This window comes from Haplochromis burtoni, unplaced genomic scaffold (genome assembly GCF_018398535.1).
Source record: "Haplochromis burtoni strain Fernald_Lab_line unplaced genomic scaffold, NCSU_Asbu1 Contig_20, whole genome shotgun sequence".
NCBI classification, from domain to species: domain Eukaryota; kingdom Metazoa; phylum Chordata; class Actinopteri; order Cichliformes; family Cichlidae; genus Haplochromis; species Haplochromis burtoni.
Window position 1 is genome coordinate 718,765 of NW_024582381.1, and position 25,374 is coordinate 744,138.

Sequence of the window (25,374 nt, forward strand, 5' to 3'; positions counted from 1 at the left end):
TGCATGTTTTGCAAAAAAATAGGATGCGACGAGGAAGGGCAGGCCTGACTGTGACTGCTCATTGGCTAATCACTTGTGATTCATAACTTCATAAATCGGCTTTGATAACACACATAACTTTCAATTTTGAAACCTTGTATTACCTATATATACAAGCAGACTTAATCTTTTTATTCAATATGACCCAAAATTAGTGACTGAGCCCATAAACTCAGCAGTAAACTATTTCCAGAGAGAGAAATCTGTTTTCCTATAGACGTCTAGTAGTGGAGTGTTTTGTTGACACCACTCCAATTGCCATCTGGTGGCCTTCAGATAAATCAGCCGCATGTTTCCACATTGATTTTTACATTTCGGACCTTTACCTGAACCTAAATATGTTGCTTTTCCTAAACGTATCCAGGAAGTTCTAACAACCACAAGATAAAGTTAAAAAATATCATCACAGTACAAATTCAAATTTAGCTTCACGGCTGTAGATCTCCCAACTTAATGTAAAATTTACTATGACAGTGGAATCAATCTTCTCACATAAAAAAAATTTGTTAGGCTTGGATTGCCGTTTTTTTTGCGGCCTTTTTTTTTTCTCCAAATGGCACTTATGTAGTTTTGGAATTGAACTCTTCACAGCACCCAGCACCGTAGGGTGGGGTCATACCGCACAGGCAGCCCTGGTCTTGGCCTTTGCCACTGGGTTCCTCTGTGTCAGTGAGCCCCTGTAGAGGGAGTTCCTGGTAAACCTGTCCACCTGGTCTGGAAACATACATCAGCTGCATTGTACATTGTATTCTGCAGGCTCTATTTTATCAAAGCACAGTTAAAAGTCAAATTATGGCTCTTTTTGGGATTCAGTCCAGAATCTAATAGTTAGAAACAAATGTGATGTTTCAAAATCCCAGATGTGGGATGCTGAAAATAAGCTTATTGGAAAACTTTGATGGGAAAGTAAATTAGAAATACTCTATAAACTTTAAATAACAACTGGCACCAAGTCCAAGAGCAGGTTACGAAAGCACTTGACTTGAATTTCGCCTAAAAAGAACTTTTCAGTAGCAAAGAAAGATAAAAAAAATAACATAATGTACTAAAACATTAGATATACTCCCTATTCTTTATAAAAACAACAAAAAAAACACAATACTGTTTAAAGTACAAGACACATGGTAAGTCTCCACTCAATGAATCAGATGAAGTGCTATCCAGCTGGGAAAATTAAAGCCATAGTATAACGAGGACACAGTGTTCACTGAGTTATAAAGCAGCTCATCATGTGTTCTAAGTTTCAAAAGGTTAAGATGTTCTGAGTTAGCTGTGATGCCCTGGGGATCGATCTCAGGGGCAGCAGTGTCAGTTCTTACTTGTGGGAAAGTTGTAGGAAAGTCTTCTGGCTTGGATCGGGATTGCGGACTGCAAGACAAAGCAGAAGGCAAGGAGAAAAAACATAAATTCAGGATGTGGGAAAACTTTTATTCTATTAGCATTCTGGCACCTCGATGCTTTACAAATGTTCATCATAGGCAGACCTACTCATAGAAATCACATCTGTGGTTATTTTGAGAGGCAAATCAAAGACCATCGTGCCACATAATCACAGAAAACACGTTGGCTCTAAGAATAACGCCTGTGTCCACTTGTTTGATTTCACACAAACATAAAAGGGTTTTGTATAAGCAAATGTTTTCTGTCATAACAGTTTTGGATATGAAACTCAGTGATATAATGGTGTTACCTTTCTTTTTTTATCCGAGGACATGCCGGCAGCGTTCAGGGCAGCAATCCTGCTCTCGATGTCAGACACCTTGGAGTAAAAAGAAAGAAATGACAGGATGTGCCACAACTTTACATCTCTTTGCATTTTCAATACAAATCAAACTTTACTTAGCCTTTAATGTAACCCTCACCTCACTCTGGGCATTCTGGACATTAGCTGCTGCTTGAGCTACTTTGTCTTCCAGTTCAACTAGTAATGCAGTTGATCCTTTGAAGCTCGCCTTTGATCCCTCCTCTAGGGGGTGACCCTTCCTCTCCAGGCTTTCAGAGGAGTCATTAGCCTGGAAGACAAGTCCAGTCAGAAAGCAAAAATTTTCATTTTCAGGTAAAAAAAAAAAACAACAACAAAAAAACTTAATGAAATTTGAAATGATGTCATGTTAACAAATTATGTGATAGCTAAATGGTGCCACTTGATTGGTACCTGCTTACAGTGGGGTCTGAAAAATTATGTAAAATCAAATGTACCAAAATCTGCAGTTCTTCTTCGTGACCACCGGCTCAATAAGTTTGGTCCCACGTCCATTTTCCTGATACTAAAAGCCAGTGTTACCTGATACTTTAAATACATTAAATTAATTGAGCTAATGCTGGCTGAACAAACTTGTAGTGAAGTGATGTGAAAACATCATGACTCATCAGTGCACTGCAGCTTAAATGGAAGGAACTGCCAGTGAAAACAGTTGAGGAAACTTAGCACGGCAGCTAAGCAGAAGTTATTAATTTAATTCGTCTTCTTTTTCCGACAATCTGGGAGTGATGGTTGCAGACGAAAAATAAACCCAAGGCCTGAGTGACTTGATTTATGATTCCAGTGTGCACTTGAACCGATTTCCAGCAGAGGTCGGCTGGAATTTCATGAGCCATGCTGTTTTTAGTAAGTGCAGCAAGCCAGATGCTCACGGCTTATGTCTCTTTCTGTCAGTAAACAAACTGGTAATGAATGCTTGCGCGTACATAAAAAAAAAACTGATTTCTTATAAAAATGCCACAGAATTTGTACCTTCAGAGATTCTGTCTGCTGAGGCTGCTCCTCCTCGAGCCTGGAGACCACGATGCTGGCTCTGGATGTTGGTCTGATAGGTAGTTTGGAAGGCCTTGGATCCGCCTGTGGGCTCCTCCATGCTAGGATTTCTTGGGAGGAATGTGGTCTCTCGGGCTCGTCCTCATCATCAGAGGTCAGGCTATGGTCACTGATATTGTCTGTCATCTCGTGCAGCCTCTGTCTTAGCTGCTGCTCTTCCAGGTCCACTTCGTTCCACTGAGGAAGAGGAGAGGTGCTGCTGGGAGTGGGAGAAGTCTGTTTGGGAACAAAGCACAGACTATGTGACTGAGACAAATCTACACAGCATACGGTTAATGTTTTTACTTTGGATCTTGAATGACTGGATCATCAACCTAATGGGAATTGTTATACTGATTTAAAATGTACTGCTAGAGTGAATGCATGATGTATAATACACAAATGCTCCATCACTGATTATGTTTTTCTGTTTTCATACTCCAGTTTTCTTTTCCAGGCCAAAAACAAACAGACTGCAGTGTACTTTGGTGGCCTCGGGTACAGTCCATGTAATTATAACCTAACATACTCGTTGGATTTGAGGGAAACTTTGCAGGATTTCCCCTGACTTCCAATCAACCATCTTCTATCTATTATTCACTTACAAATATTATTTTGACAAATGCTTCACATTGCAAACACGAGAGCACTGCTTTAATCTGATCTGATTGGTGCCTAATGTATAATAGCACACTAGCATTGTTTTGCTCATGAAAAGATTAAACGCAAACCCCTTTGATGGCTTCATCACTTCATTTAGACATAGTTTTACATCACTTTGCTTCACTGCTTCATACAGACATACCCACAACAGTGACGGGGAGTGCCACAGGATGCTAGAAATTTTTTCCACATGTGCAAAAACCTTGTTGCATGTGTGGCAATGAGCACTGTCAGCATTTAGGCCTAGTAAAGTGTAACCAAACTTTTCTCCAGTACTATCACTGAGAGTAGAGTCTCTGTGCTGCAGTGAGAGATGGCCAGCTTGGCCCCTCACAGAAACAAATCTGTCTTAATCTCACTACAAACTAGGAAGTCGCTAAGATAAATTGCTATCGTCTCAACTGATGTTCTTGCTTTAGGAGATTCATAGATCCATAACAACTTGTTTTCAGTTTGCATGAAGGACAAGTGTCATTTCTAACCAATGTGTGACTGTGAAGATGTAACAAGGATCCTTAGCTAGACTTAAACTAGGGTCTATAAGTCCTAACCTCTAACCTAGCACGTTCAGAACACGCATATAGGGTTATCATTTGAATTTCTCATGTATCATTCAACGATTTTCAACTGGAAGATTGTGCATCTGTTGTACCTGTAGTTCTTATTTATGTGGAGTATTCGAATAGAATAGACAGATACAACAGAAAGTGGGCAGAGCTTAGTGTACCGATTACAATAGACACATTAATTTGTCCAGCTGTGTTCTGACCACTCGGTAATGATCCTAAACAAGAACTGGAACATGGATGTCTGAAAGCACAAGAACTCTGTTTTTCCTTCACTGATCACATGGACATTAATGCAGACTTATCGCGTGCAGACAGAACAGTCAGAACATAAGATATATGCAAAGTGATTTAAGCTGTGCTTTGCCACAAGAAAGAGAGGAAAAGCATGAGTCAATCAACTGCTGCTCTCACTTGAAGTTGAATAGCCACTAATTAGCGACTGAGTCTAAATTCTACATTCGTTTCTGGTTTGCTGTTTTTGCAGCTTGGCTCAGTCTGTGATGATACTGATGTGGGTTTGAGAGCTCACGGCCCAATTAAAGACAGACACTGAACCCACTGAGATCACACATTTGATTAGAGGATGATGAAATATGAGTAAGTGTGTGTCTCCTTTCTTTAGCACAATGCATGAACAATGAGTTAGTTTTCTTTATTTGAAAGAAAATACCTTCAAAAAATCAAGTTTTCATGCAGGTACATCAAGTGTGTTTGTCTTAAAGTTGCACGAATTGTTTTGGCCACTTGAGGGCGGTATAACAAGTATAACCATGACCCTGACAAATTGTGACTTAATAAAAGTGAGGTTTGTGTGCACTTTTAGCTGGTACTGGCATGGCATCAAATTCAAAATAGAAAATTATTTATAAAAATAAAATAAAATAGATGTAATTTGTCTTAACTATTTTCATGTAAATTTAGGCTTTAAGTGATTTGAAAATCCGGTAGTCTGTACATTGTTATGCTAAAATACTGCACAGTGTCTTTAACCATGGCTTTATAGATGTAAACAGGTTCTTTCAGTCTTTTTAGCTTCACTCATTTCTTTCTAGGCTGCTGCTGAGATGCTGATCATGAAATTTTGGCAGCTGTACTCTTGACACCTGATAGATTTACCTGGTCATATGTTGAGGTGACTTTCTGCTCCAAGCGGTTCAGAAGAGTCTCAATTGCTGACATCCGTCTGTTAATGTCAGTGATCTAAGAAAGAAAGGAAGAAATAAATGAAAGTACATATAGAGGCAGAATTAAGAAATAGTAATTCATAAAACAAACAAACCCCAAAATAACACAAAACGTAAGGAACATTACAAAAAATGTATAGTTTTCAAAACATGAAAGTACTGGACACTTAATGGTTTAAATGGTACTGCTCACATCTATGCTATGAAAGCAAATGCATGTCTTAAACCACTCTGACTCATACTGAACCAATCAAAACACAGTGGCACCAAATATGCAGATGGTTAAGCTACAGTTTCACATGTTCTCATCAGAGTGAGCTGTCTGGATATCAACTCGTCCCCAAATCTGATTTCACCATATTTCATCAATGTCTAAATTTACTTGGATGAAAGAAACCAGAAAAATATATTTAAACTAAAAGTACTTAACCAAATTCACATTACACTGCACAAAATGCTCTTCATGTATAAAACTGAAGACTAAATGTTCCCTTGGATAATTGGCCATAATGGAATAATATTTTCTCTACACGAGATCGCTCCTTGGTACATGAAGAATCATATTTAGGTCAGGAAGTCAAGCAGACAGTCATCTGATGCACCTTTGATGTCTTGCCACAAGAAAAATTCCTCTCACAGTTCATCCAAATTCAACCTCCTAAAAAAAATCCAAACTCTTGATACTAATATTAAACTTAGGCAAACAACCTAAACATAATTATTTAACTGCTGTGGTGCATTATGGCTCTCAGATGGTCAGGGGGGATTGATGTTAAAGGCAGAAAGAGAAAGACAGTAAATAAAATTTTAAAAAAACACTGGAAAATCGAAGGTTTTTTTTTCTATAATTGTTCATTCTTTTCATCAGTGCATAAGCATGAGCTGTCATTACTCTGTCACCATTGGCTGTAAATAAAAGATGCAAGTAGCCACTCTAAGTGTTACATTTTGCTATGTTGTTTGTTCTTTTATTGAAACCGTATGTGATGAGCGAGGTGTGGCCCTAAATGAGAAATGGTAAATGGCCTGTATTTATATAGCGCTTTACTAGTCCCTAAGGACCCCAAAGCGCTTTACATATCCAGTCATCCACCCATTCACACACACATTCACACACTGGTGATGGCAAGCTACATTGTAGCCACAGCCAACCTGACAAAGCTACAGTTTTATAATATGTGATGTTGTAAAGAAAATCCATATAGACATTATATTCTGTAAAAAAAAAAACCTTGAAACTAATGACTGAGAAAGTCATGAGGAAAGTCAACAGATCAATGGAGCCAAAGGAGGAGTCCTTTGGCAGAGCTGTACTGGCTCCTCTTTTTAGTTCTGGACATTTTTATACAGAATAAGCCTGAATAAGCCTGCGACGCAGTAGTGAGCACTGTTGACCAGTTGTGTTTAATGTCTTTATTAAATCTATAAATGTACTCATTTAAAACCATGTAAACATATAAAGATAGGGTGACTGTCATTTAGAAGCTGACAGGATGCCTGCAGACCGTGCAAGAGGGAAGTCCAATTGTAATTATTGCAGCTGTGCAAATATTTGAATGCAAAGTTCAGACACTCCCATATATTGAAAATGGATAATATTATGTGAACTCTCAGTTCCATTAACTGCTTTGTTTTCACTGAGCAGGTATGTATTTACTCTAGGTTTTATATTTATCTCTGTGTTTTTATTTCTTGCAGGATGTTGGGAGTTTGCTAACAGGACACCACCTGTGGCACTCCCATCTTTGGAATTCTTGCAAAACTAATTATGCAATGACATGTGTACACCTCCTCTAGGTGGACTATAACTTGTTGCCTGTTGTCTCTTTGGCTACACTGATGTAGAAACATTGATAACAAAATGTTAGCAAAGTCCTCAAGACTTATATTCAAGACTTTGAGTCAGATCCCATAATATATGTTGCATATTTTTGAATGTTTTTTGATTATTTGTTGAATTTATAAAGAAATCTGAGACCAAGTTTTCAGGGACTGTGAAATGACTAGGTTTTACCATAAAACTGTTTGGTTGGCTTGATTGACGTGGTGTTGCTATCCATAATCTCATACAGCTGGGTTCAGATCTGGTGACTGGAGGTCACAGAGGATGATTCATATGATTTTCATCAGTGAGCTTTTGTGCCTTGTTTGGAAGTGTCCACATGTGTTATGCTTCTCTGCTCTTTCATTCAGGCTATTCCTTTAATTTTTCCCTCTTCTGTATATTAAACATACCGTAATTTTGCACAAAGTCTTTACCTCACATGTGCCCTGGGCTTATACAGTCTGTGCTTGCTGACTTATCTTGATGTTCCACAAATAATCAAATTGCTGATGTCACTCGGTTCTATTGTTGGCCTCCAAATCAATACCAAGACAACAGACAGCAGCACCTGTATGCAAGATGAGTGACTGTTGTCAGATGAGAAATGTCACGTCTGGTTTTGATATATGACAAAGACATGTCTGGGCTGTATGTTTTCCACTGTATCCTGTTTGCATGTCTCTTCAGTGTGCTGCCCAGCTGTGAGACAAATTTACCATGACACAACTTATCGAAGGTATAAATCAGCGCAGGGAGTCAGGTAGGCTGGATAATTCCTTCTGTTTTCATGGCTACTCACCATCACAGAGTTTAATTGCTTTCTTTGTTTTTATATTCCTTATCTTTAAAAACTGCAAAGAATCTTTTTATGGCTCGAGTTATACCTCCATATAAACTCCAGACTGTGTTTGAATCAACTCAAAGACAGATGAACTGAAAACTGTGAGATTCACAAGGATAAATCCAGACATATTGATTAGTGACAGCAGTCAGCAAAGCAGACTCCTCAGACTAATGGTAAACAAAGTCTGTTTTCTATCTGCTTCACAAGAACAGAACGGCCACGGTTACTGCTGCAATCCTTTCCAGGGACTGTGTTTAATACTGACACATAAATAGACACTGATGTAATGCATGTAACCTCCCTCTGATCTAGCAGCTGTCTCCACGACATCACTCAGCACGTCAGACTGAAGAACTTGTGTCCGACTTCCAGCATGCACTGCTTGAAAGGTTTAAAATATCAGCTTGTTATTTGTGTTCTTTCTAAACTGTGCCTCTAAAGCGACACTGCAATTAATGTATGTACCAGATCAGATCAAATGCTGAGTTGGTATCAAGTTTGAACCCATACAACCCATTCAAAACAAGATAAAGTTTATCATGTTAACACTACAGTTTGTTGTCCCATTTGACCAATGCAGGTTTTAAAATTAGATGAATACAACCTCTGATAAACTGCAAAATATGGTCATTCTGGACAATATGAGGGACATCATTCTGCAGGGAGAAAAATTATTCACAGTTAGAAAGTATTGAGAACAGTCTTTTCAGGAGTGGACGTCCCAACTAATTTATCCCAAGGTCAGTCTGTGCAATGCTGAGAGGAACTGCAGAAAACCAAAGCGCTACATCTCAGACTCTACAGGCCTCATGTGACATGTTAAATGTTAAAGTTCATGACAGTACAATTAGAAAAAGACGGAACAAGTATGGCTTTTTTGGAAGGGTCGCCAGGAGAAAGCCTCTTCTGAACATGGCAGTACAGCTTCAGCATCTAAACAAACCACAACACTTCTGGATGATGTCGTTTGGACAGACGAGACCAAAGTGGAGATATTTGTCCATAAATAAAGAGCACAATGTTTGGGGAAAACCAAGCATAGTATATCAGCACAAACATCTCATATAATCTCATATTCACTGTCAGCGCGGTTCTGTAGGGCTGAATTGGGCTTGTTTTGCAATCACTGGAGTCGGGCACTTTGCTGTCATTGAATGATGCGAGGCCATCTATCTGACAGCTACAGAACAATGATTCCAAAGATTATGACTGCAGTTCAATTCATAATCCCGAGTGGAATTAATAACAACAATTTACTGAAAGTTATTCTGAGCTGCTTCAATCAATCCAACACCATGTCTCAGTTATCACAGATTTGAACCATGTGATGTTACTGCATCAGCTGAATTTTTCTGCTTTCCTTATAATGATTCACCAGGCCTACCCTTTTCCAATTTCCCCTACCAACAAACAAAGTGAACAGAGCACAAAAATAAAGATTATCCAAGAAAAAAACAAAACACGGGCATTAAACTTTTATGATCATCATTAAAACCACATGGATCGTTAATAATGTGGAATCTCACAGCTTTACGTTTTAATGTCTGGCTGTGTTCATTGGTGTGGAATGCAGGCAAAATGTATAAAATAAGCCAGCAACTTTCCTCCACTCACAGAAACCAGACGTGAAAGACGATTTATGAGTGTCTTAAATGAGTGTAATGTAATGACCATTTCGTGTGATGTTAATATGAGGCATATGAAAGACCTGTGGCGGATGGTTGGCTGAGCTCAGGCTGTCCTGAGATGTTTGGCGGCAGAGGCCTGAATGCAACTGGTAGAGTGGGTACGGCTGGCAGTGCTCATCCTCTTCTTCTTCTGAGTCCTCAAGGCCAGGCAGGTAGACGCTGCTGCTGCATCGAGGGCCTCCGATGCTGCCGCTGCCACACGAGGAGTAGCTGAGCCGGGAGATGGAGCGGGATGGGATTGTCCGGCTATCTGAATACACCAGGTCATCTGTGCAAAGCAACCTCTTTGTCACAGGTGTCATTATACCAGCAGTAAAATAACTACAATGCTAAGTATTATAAGTATTATAAGTATTTTTCTTTGATCAGTTATTCATTACAAAGTAACAAACAACAGTTTAGCACATTATAATTACTTAATTACTAAATTCAACAATTCCAGTTACAATTGCAAATAAAACAATTATTTTTGTTTTATTTGCAAGTAACACAAGTTCTTGTGTTACTTATAAGTTCCTTGATTATTTTAATATGTTTTTTAAAAAAAGTTTTATTTGTTTGTTTGAATCTAATTTCTACCTTGTTGTGGAGTTATTTCAAGGTCCAGCTCTTTATGTTGTTCATCCATGATCTGATGAAACACGGTGGCCATATCTGCCTCAGCAAGCATCGACTCCCTCCCGCCTACATCCATGACCATGATGTCAGGATCACCCGGCTCCTGGAGGTAAGAGTGGAGAATTGTGTGCAGGTTATTCCCTTTGACTTCTGCTGCTTTTCCGGGTCAAGTAGGAAAAGACTAAATTTACTGCTGCTTCACATTCAGTCCAAACAGCATACATTTACAGCAGGAAAGAACCACCTGAAACAGTTCACTGTATTAGAAAATCTGTTCAGCTAATAAATGGACAAGATGTGTCCATGTCTGCACACACAACATTTGGATGTACACAAAAAGGGTTATTGTGGCCAGATACGAGAATGAATGATGACAGTGCTAATACAGTACTGTCTAGCCAACACAGACAATGTTTGGCAAAGACAGAGTGCAGAGGCAGATGGTCTTTGTTATGGATTACAACATGCAGATTAGTTTGTTTTGGAGGGATGCTAGTTGTGGTTAGTTTAGTTGTCTAGCCTGTACCTCATTTGAGGGTCCTCTTGATTGGCTGAGGTAGTCAACGTCCAGTTTGAAATCAATGGGATCAACAGTTAACCTCCTTTTGACCTTTTTCATCTTTGGAGAACATGAAGGGGAAACACCATCGTCAGCAGGGAGGAGAGAGGAAAGCGTAAAGAGATAAACCTCTGCCATGACAAAAGGCTGTTTGCTCCATACACTCAGAAAGTGATTGACTTGTCGCCCTTTAATGTACTGCCGCTGTAGCAGAACTAACACAAGTATATACCTTCTACTGCTAATTAGCCTGTTATAATAGATTCGTATTTCTTGTAGAGACAGAAGTGGACTTTTACTTATGCATGATGACCAAATACTAAGCACTAATTGCTTCCCATGGGGCTTATAGTCACATTTTTTTTTCCTTTTAACCAACAATAGTCCAAATACACAGGCCACCTTGTTAGGTACACCTAGTTCATCCTGGGTTGGACCTCCATTTCTTTTTAGATGATATCATCATATCTCCATCACATCTCTACTGGACTCAGATGAACTCAACATGAACTCATTATCATGTTGCTGTCATGTATTATAATTGGATAATTAAAGATTTGCATTAATAAGCAGCTCTGTGTGGCTTTAAGTGTATGTGTAGAGTTACACTTAAATACCTGGCTAAAAACAACAAGGCTATAATATTTTAGGAAGTTTTTAATAGGGCATACATAACGCTTAAAAGCTCAGGTCTGCAGTAAAATAAATATGATTAATACTTATGTTATTACATTTATATCTTTTGTTTTATTTATTCATTTATTTTTGGTGCCGGTGCATGATTCACAGATACATGCACGTGGGTAAATATTTTAAATGAGTTAAAAGTAATGCTGAAATGAGAGACGCACACCATGGGTTCTTTGGATCTTCTAGGGAAATTTGATTTAAGGGTGCATATCCATGCTCCAGTGTTGACATAGCATCAGGGTCACTGAGTCTCTACCAGCTCCAAACACTATCTAAACTGAACTGTAGCTTCTCTGAGCAGGCAGAATGTGAGCCGGTTTCCTTACAGTGAAATGTCAGAAGGTTCAATACATTAGGCTGTTTGGAACAGCAGAGGGCACTGTGTCTAAAAGAAACTTGAACGAGGGATCCAGTGAACAGCAATCTGTTTCTCTAACGTCCATCAAAATTAAGATTCTTTAAGATAAACATATATAGAAAAAACTGCAAGGGTTGGAAAAAATGCATCCGGAGACCCAGCAGAGCCTTGGAGTCCTGTCATTTCTCAACAGTCAGCACAATGATTGAAAATAAACAAAGCTTAACTTCTACAGTACACACAGAGTGTGGTATAAACAATAGTAATCTTCATTTTATGATGAATTCCAGTGGAATCAGTGCCCCCACACCCACCCTTATTTTCTAAACCAAAGGCTTGCTCAGCTCCGGTCTGACTCTTTTATATATGACAGCTTGGTATTTCCCCACTGCACTCTGCAGCCAGTGCTGGCCTGCCCGTGCCAGGCATTCCAGTCCTTCACGAGGGGCTGGCCTAGATCACTAAGATAACCTGTGAAGAAAGCACCTCTGCTTTTTATCAGGAACCAGCCATCAGTGGGAGTCAGTGTTGACCAGCGCACACTCGTGCAAAAACTCCATTGATTAAAGAAAAAAAGAGCAAACATGTGGATGCAAAATTAAGCTACAGTGAAGTTGTCTGTTTTGCAGATAAGCTTTGATCACACCTGACTTAAATTCCCAGTAACTAATAAACAGGACATTGCCTCTTGTTTTAGGAAATGCTTGCAGATCTCCACATGTCACATCAGCAAATAACAAAATACCTGCAAATGATTTTCTCTCTGCACACACTAAATTCATTTTTTGTTTTATGATGCACATCAATTGAGTCGCTCCTGTTGGCAGCAAACTCACTTAAACTTTACAACCTGAAACACAGCTGCATGCTGACTTTTTATGTAATGTGTTAACAGAATAATAAGGCAACGCCAGAAGCTTGTATGTTCTCTCTGTGGATGTTAACTGTAAGTGTGAACATTAGTGAAGCGTCTGCATGCGTTCAGTAAGATAATCACCCAACTGCCTGCTTTCCTTGCTGCTAGTCTGTCCATTACATCACTACCAGTTTCCCACGCTGTCAATCTCAATATTGACATCACTACTCTTTGAGCCAATCAGCCTCCACTCTGCGTGGTTTAACCCTGTGCTCTCCATCATTCTTCTTTTCAGACTCTCAGTTGCTCAACCCGCCTCCTCCCCATCTCTACCTCACCTGAGTCCCTCAGAGCTGCACCCAAGCCTCAGGCTTCATCTTCACCACCAGCGTCAAGACCACTGGGATTCTGTTCTGCTGTGATGGGTTACCAGTCTACTCATCTAAGACAACAATTTGTCTATCTCAATAAATCATGTTCAGTTCTTTTAAATGATCTCTCCTCATCAAAATAGGAATGATTGTTGTTTTCTATGAGTTAGCACTGTGATGGACTGCTGACCTGTCCAGGGTGCATCCTGCTCAGTGATAACTGGAATAGACTCCAGCATTGCCTGAGTTGTACAAAGCTTAACAACATGCATAAATGTATAAAATCGACATGTAAGTTGTGGCTGCATTGTGAGCTGGACAGTCAAAAATGACTGATGTAACATGATTAGCCAGCAGGTTATTGCAGTGGTTAGCACTGCTGCTCCACAGGAAGAAGGCTCTGAGTTTAATCTATGAGTTTTAGGAATTTGTGTCCTTCCACCTTTTAACCAAATTTAGATCCAAACAAATGTCTTTACTATGACCTCAGAAGGTGTTTCCTTCTTTTCATTTTCCATCCAGCTCTCAACATTGTTCAAACATTTAGTAAGGCTGCCCTTAAAATGATTTCAGATAGTTGTTAAAATTGAGGGGAATCTACTGCTAGTTCTTTTAAAATATGAAAATAATTTAAAAATGAGCTGCCGTACCCTTCGGTGTTGTTGCGAGTCTGTTGCATCCATACTGTGCTCCCCATATGCATCTATAGATAAAGAAGGAAGACATGGCAGTGTTAGAATAACCCAAAAAAGTTTTTTTGTTTTCCAGTGTGCATGCATTTACAAAGATACCATGTGACTGAAACCAGAGTCACTCCAGACTACAGAGACCTCTGTTATTGTTAACCAGTGGCCTTTGACCTTACAGTGTGAACCTTGTTTACAAAGTACAGCAAGAGAAAGCAAAAGCAGAAACACTATGGACTGTGTTTCAGTCCCTCTTTATGAGAGCGTTTACGAGGGAGCTGCATTTTTGCAGTGTGTAACAGTTCCCTCTTGAATACAGCACGAGAAAGAGGGAAGAAAATGCTGGGAACAACAAAAACTTTACACTGAGCATAAAAGCAGAAAAAGATGAACATTCATATCTTTAGATTAGTCTTTTAGTTCTTACTGTTAACTGCTGAACTAATTTTGGGGCTTTTGCTACATTTTGCAGAAATTATCTGCAGAAAAAAAAAACCCCGTGACACACACTAAACTGTGGAAATACAACTACAATAACCTCGTAACATAAGTTACACTTTTTATGTTCTTGAGTCTTTCTGACTAAACCTTCCCTGGCTCTGCTCTTTTACTGTTGATATGCCAGTGGCAATGGGAGCCAGATGACTGTGCCAGACTAACCAGAACCTTTAGGTCTGTTCCCAAACCGCTGTGCCCACCGCATGTGTGAGGCATTCAAAAACACCAAAGGGATCGTTGTAAATGAACAAAAATGAACCTCTCTTATTTACTGTATCGTTATGCTTACAATTATCATCACAGATGTTCCTGTTAAATGTTAAGGTACCAGTTAAAAAATATATGTATCCATAGAGACCACACATGGGGCTGAATTAGGGGAAAAATAAGTGGGCTCAAATTGACTCTTGTTAGTGGTAAAATGGTGAAAAATAGATTTATTTAGAACAGTTAAGGTGAATCAAAATGAAAACAAAACAGGTACTAAAACAGAACCTGCCTTAAAAGTTTCTGTTGTACAATTACAATTAAATAAACACAGCCAGGCAAACAGGTAATGCACAGGAAGCAATCACTGAACAGATTCACTGAACGAGTTTTATATCTGACATTCAGTCAACTTAATGTCAGAAACTTTTTGCCTGACCACAGAATGAGTCCATTACTCATACAAATCTCTGAAAATAGTGAATAGAAGTTAGAAATGAGCATTCTGATCATGTTTACAGAAGACCCAGTGAGTCATTCATCGTTTTGATCAAATGTGAGGTCTACAGGTATTTGTAACTTTGCTTCTGTAGATCACCACGTGTAGTTGGATAATTGACTGACAAGCAGTTTCGTAGCTGCTGGTAGAAGCAGCAGGATGAACTGTGAAGTATAGCCTCAGTCAAATGCTGCCAAACTGACTGGACAGAGATTAATGGTGGAAGTGGGTAACAACCCAAAAAAACCTGTAAAAGCAGTGTTTGTCAAAGTGAAGGAATGGGATATTTCTCAATGGCATGCAAAGAAAATCCTGTTTTCCCTCTGAGAGATGGATTGCACATTCCAAGATGGTTCCTTATTGGTGAAGACAGAAGATAATCAGGAGCACAATTACCAAAAATAAAGAAATAAATGAATGAAAGGATAATTATATAAATAGATAAAAATAAATAAAATAATAATAAAATAAACCACGACTTTAAAGGGGATAAAATAAAACAATCTTACTGAGAATTCCCAAATGTTTATTAGATCCGATAATAAAATGTCACATAACTTCATGAGTGAGTGAGTTAGCATTTAGCTTAAAGCAGAGCTGTAGCTAAGAACAGTTTAAATACGCAACCAAATCAAAGCAGAATATACTAAAATAATGAAAGCACCTTTTGGTTATATTTAAATATTTGGAAATTCAAACATACATCTGACCTTTTCAGTATACTTACTGTGGACCTCAGGCATGCTCTGTGTGTCATACTCACGAGGCTCTGGAAAACAGAAGAGCAGCGCGCACATGGCTTATTAATTTGCATTTAATTATAGTTTCATATAAGTGATCCGATTCCTGTAATTACTATCACATTGTTCTCCTAATTGCAAATCTAGACGTAATGACATTAGGTTATTAACTGCAATAAATAGCTCAGCAAACTGAGATAATACAGGTAGTCCTTATACTTTCCACATAAAACAATAATCAGAAGCAGCAGTAGCAGCATTAAACGGCAGAGCCAAAGTGAGAGTTAGCCAGTGGACTGAATTAGACTTTTGTATGTGAACAAGACTCTTTTGTAAGTATCAGCAAAGAGTGTGAGGACAGGATGACACCCTTCGAGCTCTGGGGGCCCAGCGGACCATAGAATGCATACAGCAAAAAGACAGTAAAAGAATGTGTGCGTATGTGTGGAAATGCATGTTGATTTCAGTCCAAGTGGTCACATGCTGAGTTCATTTTAAACATAATACATCTGTTAACATGCATTTTTATGACTGTATTTCATGGCTACAGCTTGCATCTGTGGACACTGTGTGCTAGATTCCACATACATACACGACAAACATTTTGTCCTCCTCCCTCCACTTTTGCTCTGCTTCTGGTTGGACGAGCCCTGCAGGACCGAATCCTTCAGTTCCAGGCACAGAATGGGAGACATGTGAGTGAATTATCACAAGGCCCACGGGAGCTGCATCGGCCAACCAACTTGCTCTGTATTCCTTCCCAAAATCCTCAGGGGTGACTCAGCGTAAACAGTACCAGAGGTCTCGGCTGTTTCTATATAATTCATTACATTCACTCATCTCCTGATGTTGTGATCTCAAAGGGTAATCTGTTGTGAGTAATAATGCTTGAAACTGACATGAAGTATGCTTCAAGGATCACTTGTATCATATGCTGTGGGTGTGGCCTCGCAATGCAGCGTGAGCAAGTTCAAAAAGAGAGGAAAAAATGGTTTTGATGAGGCCTAATAGCGTCACTGGATCAGACTTTAAACCTGAGCTGCACACAATAAACAAACAGCATTTTCCTCCACCTTAGTATCTCTGGTAATAATCTCCCGCAGGGCAGAGTTAGAATAAGCATCCTGGTCAGCTGACGACAAAAGAGAGATACAGCTGTGAGGAGCCAGAAAGCAGGAAAAACAGGAAAGATGGAAGATTAAATCCCTGTGACAGATCTGGCAGCCTGCTAATATTTGAGAAAGAGAGCAGAAACTTTCTTCTGGTGACTTAGTGTCAGAAAAATAAAGATGCTCATACAAAGATGGCTGACAAATTAAAGGACAAGGGTGACATAAAGCGTCTTGGACCACAAGATTGGCGCCATTGCAAACACCATAAACACTATTGTCTCAAAATATATTCTCTAATTTGCCGTTTTCTTTGATGGAGAGGATCTGATGATTGCAGAGGCCCGGGCACAGCATTACTTTCAGTCTGCGTGCAGCACTGTGAAGAGCTTGCATTTTGTTGTCCAGTGAAATATAATAATATACATTACAACTCCAATTCTTGAACTCAAACACAGTTCACAGATGAGATGGCGATCGTCACGGTGACGTTTTACCAGTCGAGCTGGAGTGATGCATATTTTCCAAGCAGCCGCAGTATAGTATGCAGCTGCTGAATCTCAGTGAAGCCTTTCATTTAGTGGGGATTTCTCATGGTAAGCTCAAGCAGACTTCCATGACTTCGAGTCAGTGCTCTCTGACTCTGGCAGATTGAACTTTTGACCGGCAGCTTCTCCTCAGGGCTTGTAAAGAAATGAGTGGAACAGATGGAAATTTCTTAAGATTGCCTCTTCAAAGCCACCTTGACCTGAGGCTTGACATTACAACACATTTGTAACCTTTTATTTGCACTTGTTTGGATATTCATGTAGACATTCCCTTCTTGGCAACTGCCCGGAGCAGCAAGTGTTTGACTGCTAACCACTAAGCAGTTTCTAATTAGTCAGTGGGGTGTTAATCTTTTTGCTTAAAGGCCACCGTGACAGTACGCTGACTGGCAAAAATGCACATTTTCAGCAGCAGAACCAGGATTATGACATTCCAGACATAAGCTTGGTTTGAAACGAAGTAACAAACCAGACAGAAGGTGGATTGCTCACCTCCTAAGTCACTCTGAGAGCGGCTGCCTTCTCCGTCGAACCTCCTGAAGAGGGAACGCATCACCTTGGCGCTGCCGAAGCGCTTGAAACGGGCACGGACATTCTCATGGTACCACTCCAAAGTACCGATCTTGAGTACTCTGTAAGTGAGAAGAATGGAAGGAATCAAAATATAGATGCTAAAGAAGTCATTCACAGATGAGGTTCATTCTGAAAATGAATGCATATGCATTTTATATTAAGAGATTTTCTTCTATTTGTTTAAAGTATAACATTACATGTGAAACGTTTAAAATGAGAACACATGGTGAGAAATGAGCCCCAAATGAGGCCAATTTATACACTATCCCATAATATCACATAGAAAATACTTGTGGGAATACAGACTTGCCAGCAAAAAGAGCTGTATTTTGCTCTTTTGCTATAAAACAGCAGTGTGCAGGTTTAAGCATGAGATACATAGCATGATGCTTTCCAGACACTGGCCAAGCTCCATTAAAGAACTTTTTAGTATGCAGCTTCATCTCAACAAACAATGGTATCATGGTTCCATATGGAGCTGATTTCAAGCAGGATGTATTGAAATCTATTGCTGCATCCAGCAGAGCCTAAGCAGTAAAAAGGGTTTTTTAAATATCTGTTTAAAAAGCAGCCAAACATCCATCAAAGCACATCGAACCTGACGCTTAACCTTTGATTCAACAACAGTCGCCTCAAAGCTCTTTAACTACTGACAGGACATGGGTTGCCTCTTTGTTTATTAGTAATCTGAATGTGTTATTTGCTCATTTTTATTCATTTTATCAAGAAAGAACACAATGTCCTAAAAACATAAATTCACTTTTAGAAATGTCGAGCTGCCACAGCAAACCACAACTTGCAAATCAAGCTTAGCATCAGTTCAGGCCAGAAATACACAATCTCAGCTTTAGTCGCTCAGTTCAGCAGATGGAAGAGCTGGTACCCATCTACAAAACCAGTTGACAATTGTCATGTAGAGCAGTTTGTGCTATTTATGTTTCTTGAACCTGTCAAAAGTGCTGCTCGCTGCAAGCCTCTTTGCAGCCCACCACCTCTTTTCATGCTTTTTCTGACCTACTCTCTGTCACATTTACTATGATTAATGCCTGCTTTGTAGAGTGTCTTGCTGCTGAACTCTCCACCTCTGGCTTTCCATGTATGCATGTGGAAGGAAATCCCGCTGAAAATTAACACAGGAATCTTCTTTTGACTTTAGTTTTTTCTGGCTCTAACATATTAAGTGCTTTCCCAGGTACACATCCCAGAGCTCGCTGGTCAAGTTATTAAGCATGGTTAAAGGCATGTCAGCACAAAGCTTATGAAGCTTATGGAGACAGTGTGTTGTCCACAAATGACTGGTTTAAAACTTGAACTTGAACTGCATTTATAGTTACAGTTAAATATGATTTCTTGTATTCAACATGACACTTAGTTTGAATGACCACTTTTGAATTATTCTTACACTGGTCATTACCTACCTGGTCATGTGACAGGTGTCACACACCCAGCCATCCTCCTTCTTGTTATAGCGGCCGCAGGACTTGCAGATGTAGAGCTGGCAGTCCAGGCACTGATGCTTGTTGTTAAGCAGGAATTTAAAAGGCTGGAGACATCGAATGCAATGAGACTCAGTCAGGCTGGTCTGGTTCCCCAGCAACTCTTTCTTGGTATCTTCCCTCTCAACCTTGGTCTTTAGATCCCTGAAAACAAATAAGACAACAATATGAAAGGCTAGCATATCCACAAGAAGGCAGACTGTCAACAAACAAATGATCTTCCAGGCCTGGTAGAAGGTTTTATTTCACATCTGGTTCATTTGATATAACATTAACCAATTTACTGTATGACTTATGAATGTAGAAATAGTCGTGGGTTAAAAACATGCAGGTCATTTTCATGCATTTGTAAAGAGACAAAGCAGAAAATGCATGGGAAAACAGTGTTATACATACAGTACAAGAGATCCTTGAGAGAAAATTACTTCACATTTTTACTCCAGGGATCCATCCAAACTGACTATTAAATGCTTGTGGCACTTAACACACTGATCTCCTATATATTTAGTCAAAGTGCATATTTGGCTTTTAAGTGTGACTGATATACCCATAAACTGCCGATATAACTTATTGAAATTTAGCCCAGATGATTGGTATAAGACGGATAAAGCGAAATCCAGCTGCTGGTCATTAATAATGACATTTAAAATTCTATCTGTTAAAATGGAGAAACACTTAATAAATAACACCACTTTCACTTAAAGTAGATATGGGTTAAAACAAGCACACACACACACACACACACACACACACACACACACACACACACACACACACACACACACACACACGTCTACATAGTGTAACTATAGATGACAGACAGATTCAGGCAAGAGCTAATATTGTGGCTCCTTTGAAAAATCTATCCGTCTTCATTTTAGATCGGTAGCGGTTGGTTTAAAAGTTTAAAGAATACAAAAAGCATGAGACAAATTTGATTTGTATTGAATTTGCTAGACCTCAGGTTTTTGCAGATTTTGAGTAATACTTGAATTGCAATTCTACCAGAATATATTGTGTGATGGACCAAGTTGGAAAAGCAGGAGTCATTAGAAAAATAGGGTTTTCATTTATTTAACCCCAAAAATTATATTTACAAAAGCAACAAATGTTGAAGTCATAAAAGAGGTAAAAGAAACAAAACCCACCTCTGTCAAAGAACGGCAAACTTAACAAACCAAACAACTGGCCAAACAAACAACTGACCTAAACAGGAAATGACACACAAGGGTAAATATAATGGCTGATCAGACCACTATGACACACGAGTGGTAACTAAACAAAACACAATCATAAACCACAAAAATGATGCAGCATAGTCTAGTTTGTTAACAAACTAAAGATCAAAGAAGAGAATCAAAAACCACTAAACCCTAAAGTCAAATATCTAATCAAATACAAAAGCTTTTTTTAATGAAAGGAAATATACATTCTCCCCTTCAGCAGGAAGTGGTGGTGCCGTCCATTTATCCCTCTTTGTATTTAACAGCTTCAAACCCTCGCCATCACCTTTTGTCTGGCAACTCCCAGGGATCATGGCAGGTAAGAAGTAAAAGAAACAAAGGTTAGTTAAAAATCAAACAAAGCAATGAACTGGTATGAATAAGTAAACTATATGTGCGCGCTTACAAATAGAACAAATGTATCCAAACCAATCAATAAACTTACTGGAAACTAAAGTGTGTTATTGTGTTCAAATGAAGAAATGAAAATACACAAGAGTTACCAACTTTAGAGTGTGGAGATGGGTTTGGCCATCACAAATTGCAACACTGGTTACGTTCAGTAACTATGAGCCATTTTGTGCTCAAGGGCATGACAAAACAGACCTATATTCATATCTGTGTGAAATAGCCTCCATGTCATGTGATCAGTCCTTCTGCAGATTGCAGTTCTTGACAGTCCATATCCAACATCTAGAATAAGACACTGCAGAACTACACTAACACACACCTTGACTTTGTTGTCTTATCAATCATTTCTACACAATACAAAAAATCCTCTTGCTACTATTGGTTGAGGTCATAGTAAATAGCCAACTTGTAAATGCTTCTAACATACCTGCAGACAGTTAAAGTCATAAGACGGTTAGCTTTTTGTGTTTCCTTTATGTGGTTGATCATCGTCTGAAAAAAAGTCTTGATGCCATTCATTGATGCTAGGTCATTCATAACTCTGTTCGGTTGTACTTTGGTTGATCAAAAATCTTACGGCAGAACTGGACTTCCCTCACGCCATTTCCAAAATACTCAACTCATGAATCCTGTGGACCATTAGCTGCTGCTGCTTTGGGTGTATTTTTGTGTCCCTGGACACCATCGGACAAAGTTCCCCCCTTTGACTCAAGTATTTATGCTTCGCTAAGCTAACCATAGCCTACACCGCTGAGTCCGAGACAATTTAAAAAACACATTTCCCCCCAGATGTTCAAATAATAAAAATTTAGCTGTCATGAATGAGATTTGAAGGTTAATTTCTAACTCATTGCTCACTTTGTGTTTTTATAGCTGCAAAAACAAACCTCATACTGCTGCATTAAAAAAAGATTTTATGAGTCAAATTTTGGCTAACACGAGTAAAGAGATGGCTGTCAGCACATGGATGGCAATACATAGCTTTATTTGGCACCTCTTTTCAAAAATAATCATGTCAGCCTGCTACACTGAAAAGCCAGTAACGGGAGAAAATTCTAGCAAGAGGAAAATGTTTCACTGTGACTTTTTTGTTAAAATTACATTGTAATTGCTGTAATTATCAAACTTTTGATATTGTTATTGTTGTAAAGTTTTAATCAGTTTTAACCTTCTTCCTGTTCAAATCTTTCCTCTTCTCTGCGTGGCTTGGAATCTGCTTGCATGTGTGTTAACAATGACATCATTGCTTTGAGTCAGATCATTTTGTTCTGCAACATTTTTAATTCAGACTTTTGCTGATTGTTGGATAAGTAACAGCTTCACTCGGTGCTGAAGGATGCTGACAGTAGTGCGGTGGAAAAATTCAGATAACAACTCCCAAATGTCACACAGCATGGGCGGAGTCTGGATGCTTATTGTTTATTAAAGATTTTTTTTTTTTTAAAGGCCATGCTTTTTAAATTATAGCCCAGATCATTGGGATGAATGGGATACTTTGTAAGCCTCTTTTAACCTTTTGCAGAAACAGCTGCTGGCCACTAGCAGTGCGATTTAAAAGTAATATCTCTTAAATCTACCCTCCTCTGAAACATGAAATCCCACAAATCTGGTATACAAGATGCCCTTCTATGATTTCAACTACACATGTGTGCTGTAGGCAACTACCATACCTGCCAAGCACCAGGGCATGACTTGCAAAGTCAACTATCAAAAGACAAGTGCAGCAGCATGCAAAGAGGGGAGGATAGCAGAAGTTTATAAGTGGAGCTCCCAAAAAACTGCAACAAGACCTTTATGTTCCAATGACTGATGAAGGTCGTGAAAGCACAAGAAATTATCACTTCACAAGTTTCTATGGTAATTATTCAAAATTACATCAGTTAATGTTTTTTTTTTATATACTTAAGGGCAATGGAGACTTTCAGCAACAGCACAAAAGGTTTTGATTAAGAGCCATTTGAACGGTTACCTCGAAAATTTGATCGGCTCCTGAGAAAAATATTTAGAAATGTTGCTGCTAAGTTTGTCCTTCCGTAGCTTGGTACCATTAATTTTGTTTTATTTTCAGCTCATGTTTCCTGTTGAATGTCTTTACAGTAGCAAGACTATGACAAAACTATAACCTGCAGATCAAATAGCTGAAACAATGAGCGAAAAGGGGCTTGATTCTTCAGTAGAGCTGAGCAGGACTACACACTGGTGCACTCAGTCTTTGTTGATTTGTCTATTTCACTCTTTAGATTTCTAAGCCGATCTTCTCATTGGGTCCAATTCTCCAAACAGACTTAACTATGAGCTTTGTCTTATCTTCTTCAATAATCATGTCAGGGACCTGTGCACTTACAGGCTGCACTTGCTCTAAAGTACTTTTTGGCTTTAAATAGGACCACTAGCTATTGATGCTCTAATCAGAAAAAGTGTTTACTGAGGTCATAGGTCAAATGAGCAAGTCCATCTTTGATATACAGTCTGTGTACACACCTTTTACTGCTATCTGAGAAGGACATGTTACTCAGATATGATCATAGTCAAATCTGTCCCACTGTCTCACTGGTGGGTATGAAAGTGACCATATATAAGAGCTAGTCAATAACTAGCCTACATTTTACAGGTATTATTGGATACATGAACTAATCATTTAAGGAATGCTGCACAGTCATAAAATATCCAATTCAACTTTATTTATAAAGAACCTTAAAATACCCAGCACAGGACCAAAGTGCTGTACTGTAAAGTAATTGTACCGAGCTGAATACGTAATATAAATAAATACAAAAAGCACTGCCAACAATAAGCAAAAGGCTAACAAAACTTTGACACATTGCTAATATAAATAATATATTCACTAGTACTAACAGTAAAAACATTTCTCAATAAACTGTAAATATCCAGATTAATAGAACCTAAATATTTAAACGCTATTAAACACAAGTATATGCAGAGTATTTGTATGTACCTCTGTAGTGTAAACAGTAAGATTCAAAGAGTGTTATATTTTTCTTCAGTGATATTTTATTTTATAAAAGTATTAAAATAAGTAAAACAAAGGGGGCCATTAAATTGTTTTTAATAAAAATAGTTGAAATAACTTGGGCAGCACAGTGATGCAGCATTAGCCCTGTGCCCTCACAGCAAGAATGTCCTGCATTTGACCCAGCCTTTGTGTGGGCATGCTTCATGTCCTCCCTGTGCTCACCTGGGTTCTCTGGTACCTTTAGGCCCGTGACTGCTAGGATAGGCTACAGGCATTTCATTTTCGAAGAAAATAAAAACAACAGATGAATGAAATAACAAATTTTCTAAACATTTAAGCATTTTTATGCTTAAATGCTTATGTGTTTATAGAAAACATTTCTTGTATTCCCCAGCACTCTCCAGTATTTGATTAAAAGCAGGTAGTGCAGAGTTTTTGCTTAACCGGCAAAGCTCAGGAATCCGGGTGCGGCAGCCAGGCGTTCAGTTAGTTACTTTAGTCCTCATAGCTGTCTGCCTGTTCCCATACATGGCGATCTCTCTCTGTGGCTCTTCGCATAAATCTGACTCTGTCTAGCTTAACTCAGCTGGTGTAGAGAGTCTTAGTAACATCATCATCTTTTCTTCTCCTGCTGACTCAGCTCTATCTGACAAGTTGCTGTAAACTAGATCTAAGCAATTGGAAAAGATCAGGAGTGAGACATAAAAAGGGAGGGTGACACCCATACACAGAGGATTAGGGCTGGAAAATAATAGTTTCTGAGGAAAGAAGCAGATGCTGCCCTTTGGACTTTTAAACAGTCTGTTGAAATAGCGCTAACCCACTTTAGGTCAACTTTCCTCTGATTGGCTTCTCCTCATAAACAGCAGGCGTGTGAGGTTTCTGTGCCTAAGACAGGTTGTAGGGATATTAGGGATATGTGCTCTCATCATTAAAATCCAAGACAATAGATACATGCATGCATAGAACCAATTATTACAAGCGGGCTGCAGCCTCAGCTTTTGGGAGTACTTTTTGGGAGTACAGAAACTGACCTAATTATTTGAAATACGTGAAAAAGGAGACATCTAAAAATAAAACAAACACTAAAAGTGCAGTGTATCATATTACAAATCTAAGGTTTTATATATCAATACCTAAAAAGAAATTATCTGGTTCTATCTGCTTACAAGTCTCTAATATAAAAATAAAACCTCAGTTTAACAACAACACGTGGGATAATTACACCCTGTGATTATTTAACAAAAGCTGAATCGAACTGAAGAAGCAGTGAATGAAAAATTAAGCACACCCCATGATTCAGCAGCTTTTAGAACCAGCTTTAGCAGCAATAACTTGGAATAATAGTTTTC

At 38.9% G+C, this 25,374-nt stretch overlaps 1 protein-coding gene across 3 annotated transcripts in view; it reads right to left on the reverse strand.

The window, feature by feature from the left end:
• mlphb (melanophilin b) overlaps positions 1–25,374 on the reverse strand; it is a 41,727-nt gene that overhangs the window by 5,810 nt on the left and 10,543 nt on the right. Inside the window, exons 3-15 of one of the 3 annotated variants that reach the window (XM_005939798.2) lie at positions 19,337–19,558; positions 17,838–17,977; positions 15,676–15,717; positions 13,709–13,761; positions 10,751–10,843; positions 10,186–10,327; positions 9,627–9,874; positions 5,182–5,265; positions 2,774–3,070; positions 1,902–2,051; positions 1,730–1,798; positions 1,359–1,407; positions 659–753 (exon numbers count right to left, since the gene is read on the reverse strand). In XM_005939798.2, coding sequence (XP_005939860.1) covers positions 659–753; positions 1,359–1,407; positions 1,730–1,798; positions 1,902–2,051; positions 2,774–3,070; positions 5,182–5,265; positions 9,627–9,874; positions 10,186–10,327; positions 10,751–10,843; positions 13,709–13,761; positions 15,676–15,717; positions 17,838–17,977; positions 19,337–19,558 — 1,684 coding nt within the window. The remainder of the gene's footprint in view (positions 1–658; positions 754–1,358; positions 1,408–1,729; positions 1,799–1,901; positions 2,052–2,773; positions 3,071–5,181; positions 5,266–9,626; positions 9,875–10,185; positions 10,328–10,750; positions 10,844–13,708; positions 13,762–15,675; positions 15,718–17,837; positions 17,978–19,336; positions 19,559–25,374) is intronic. The other 2 variants (XM_005939800.2, XM_005939799.2) reach the window with 2 other exon arrangements.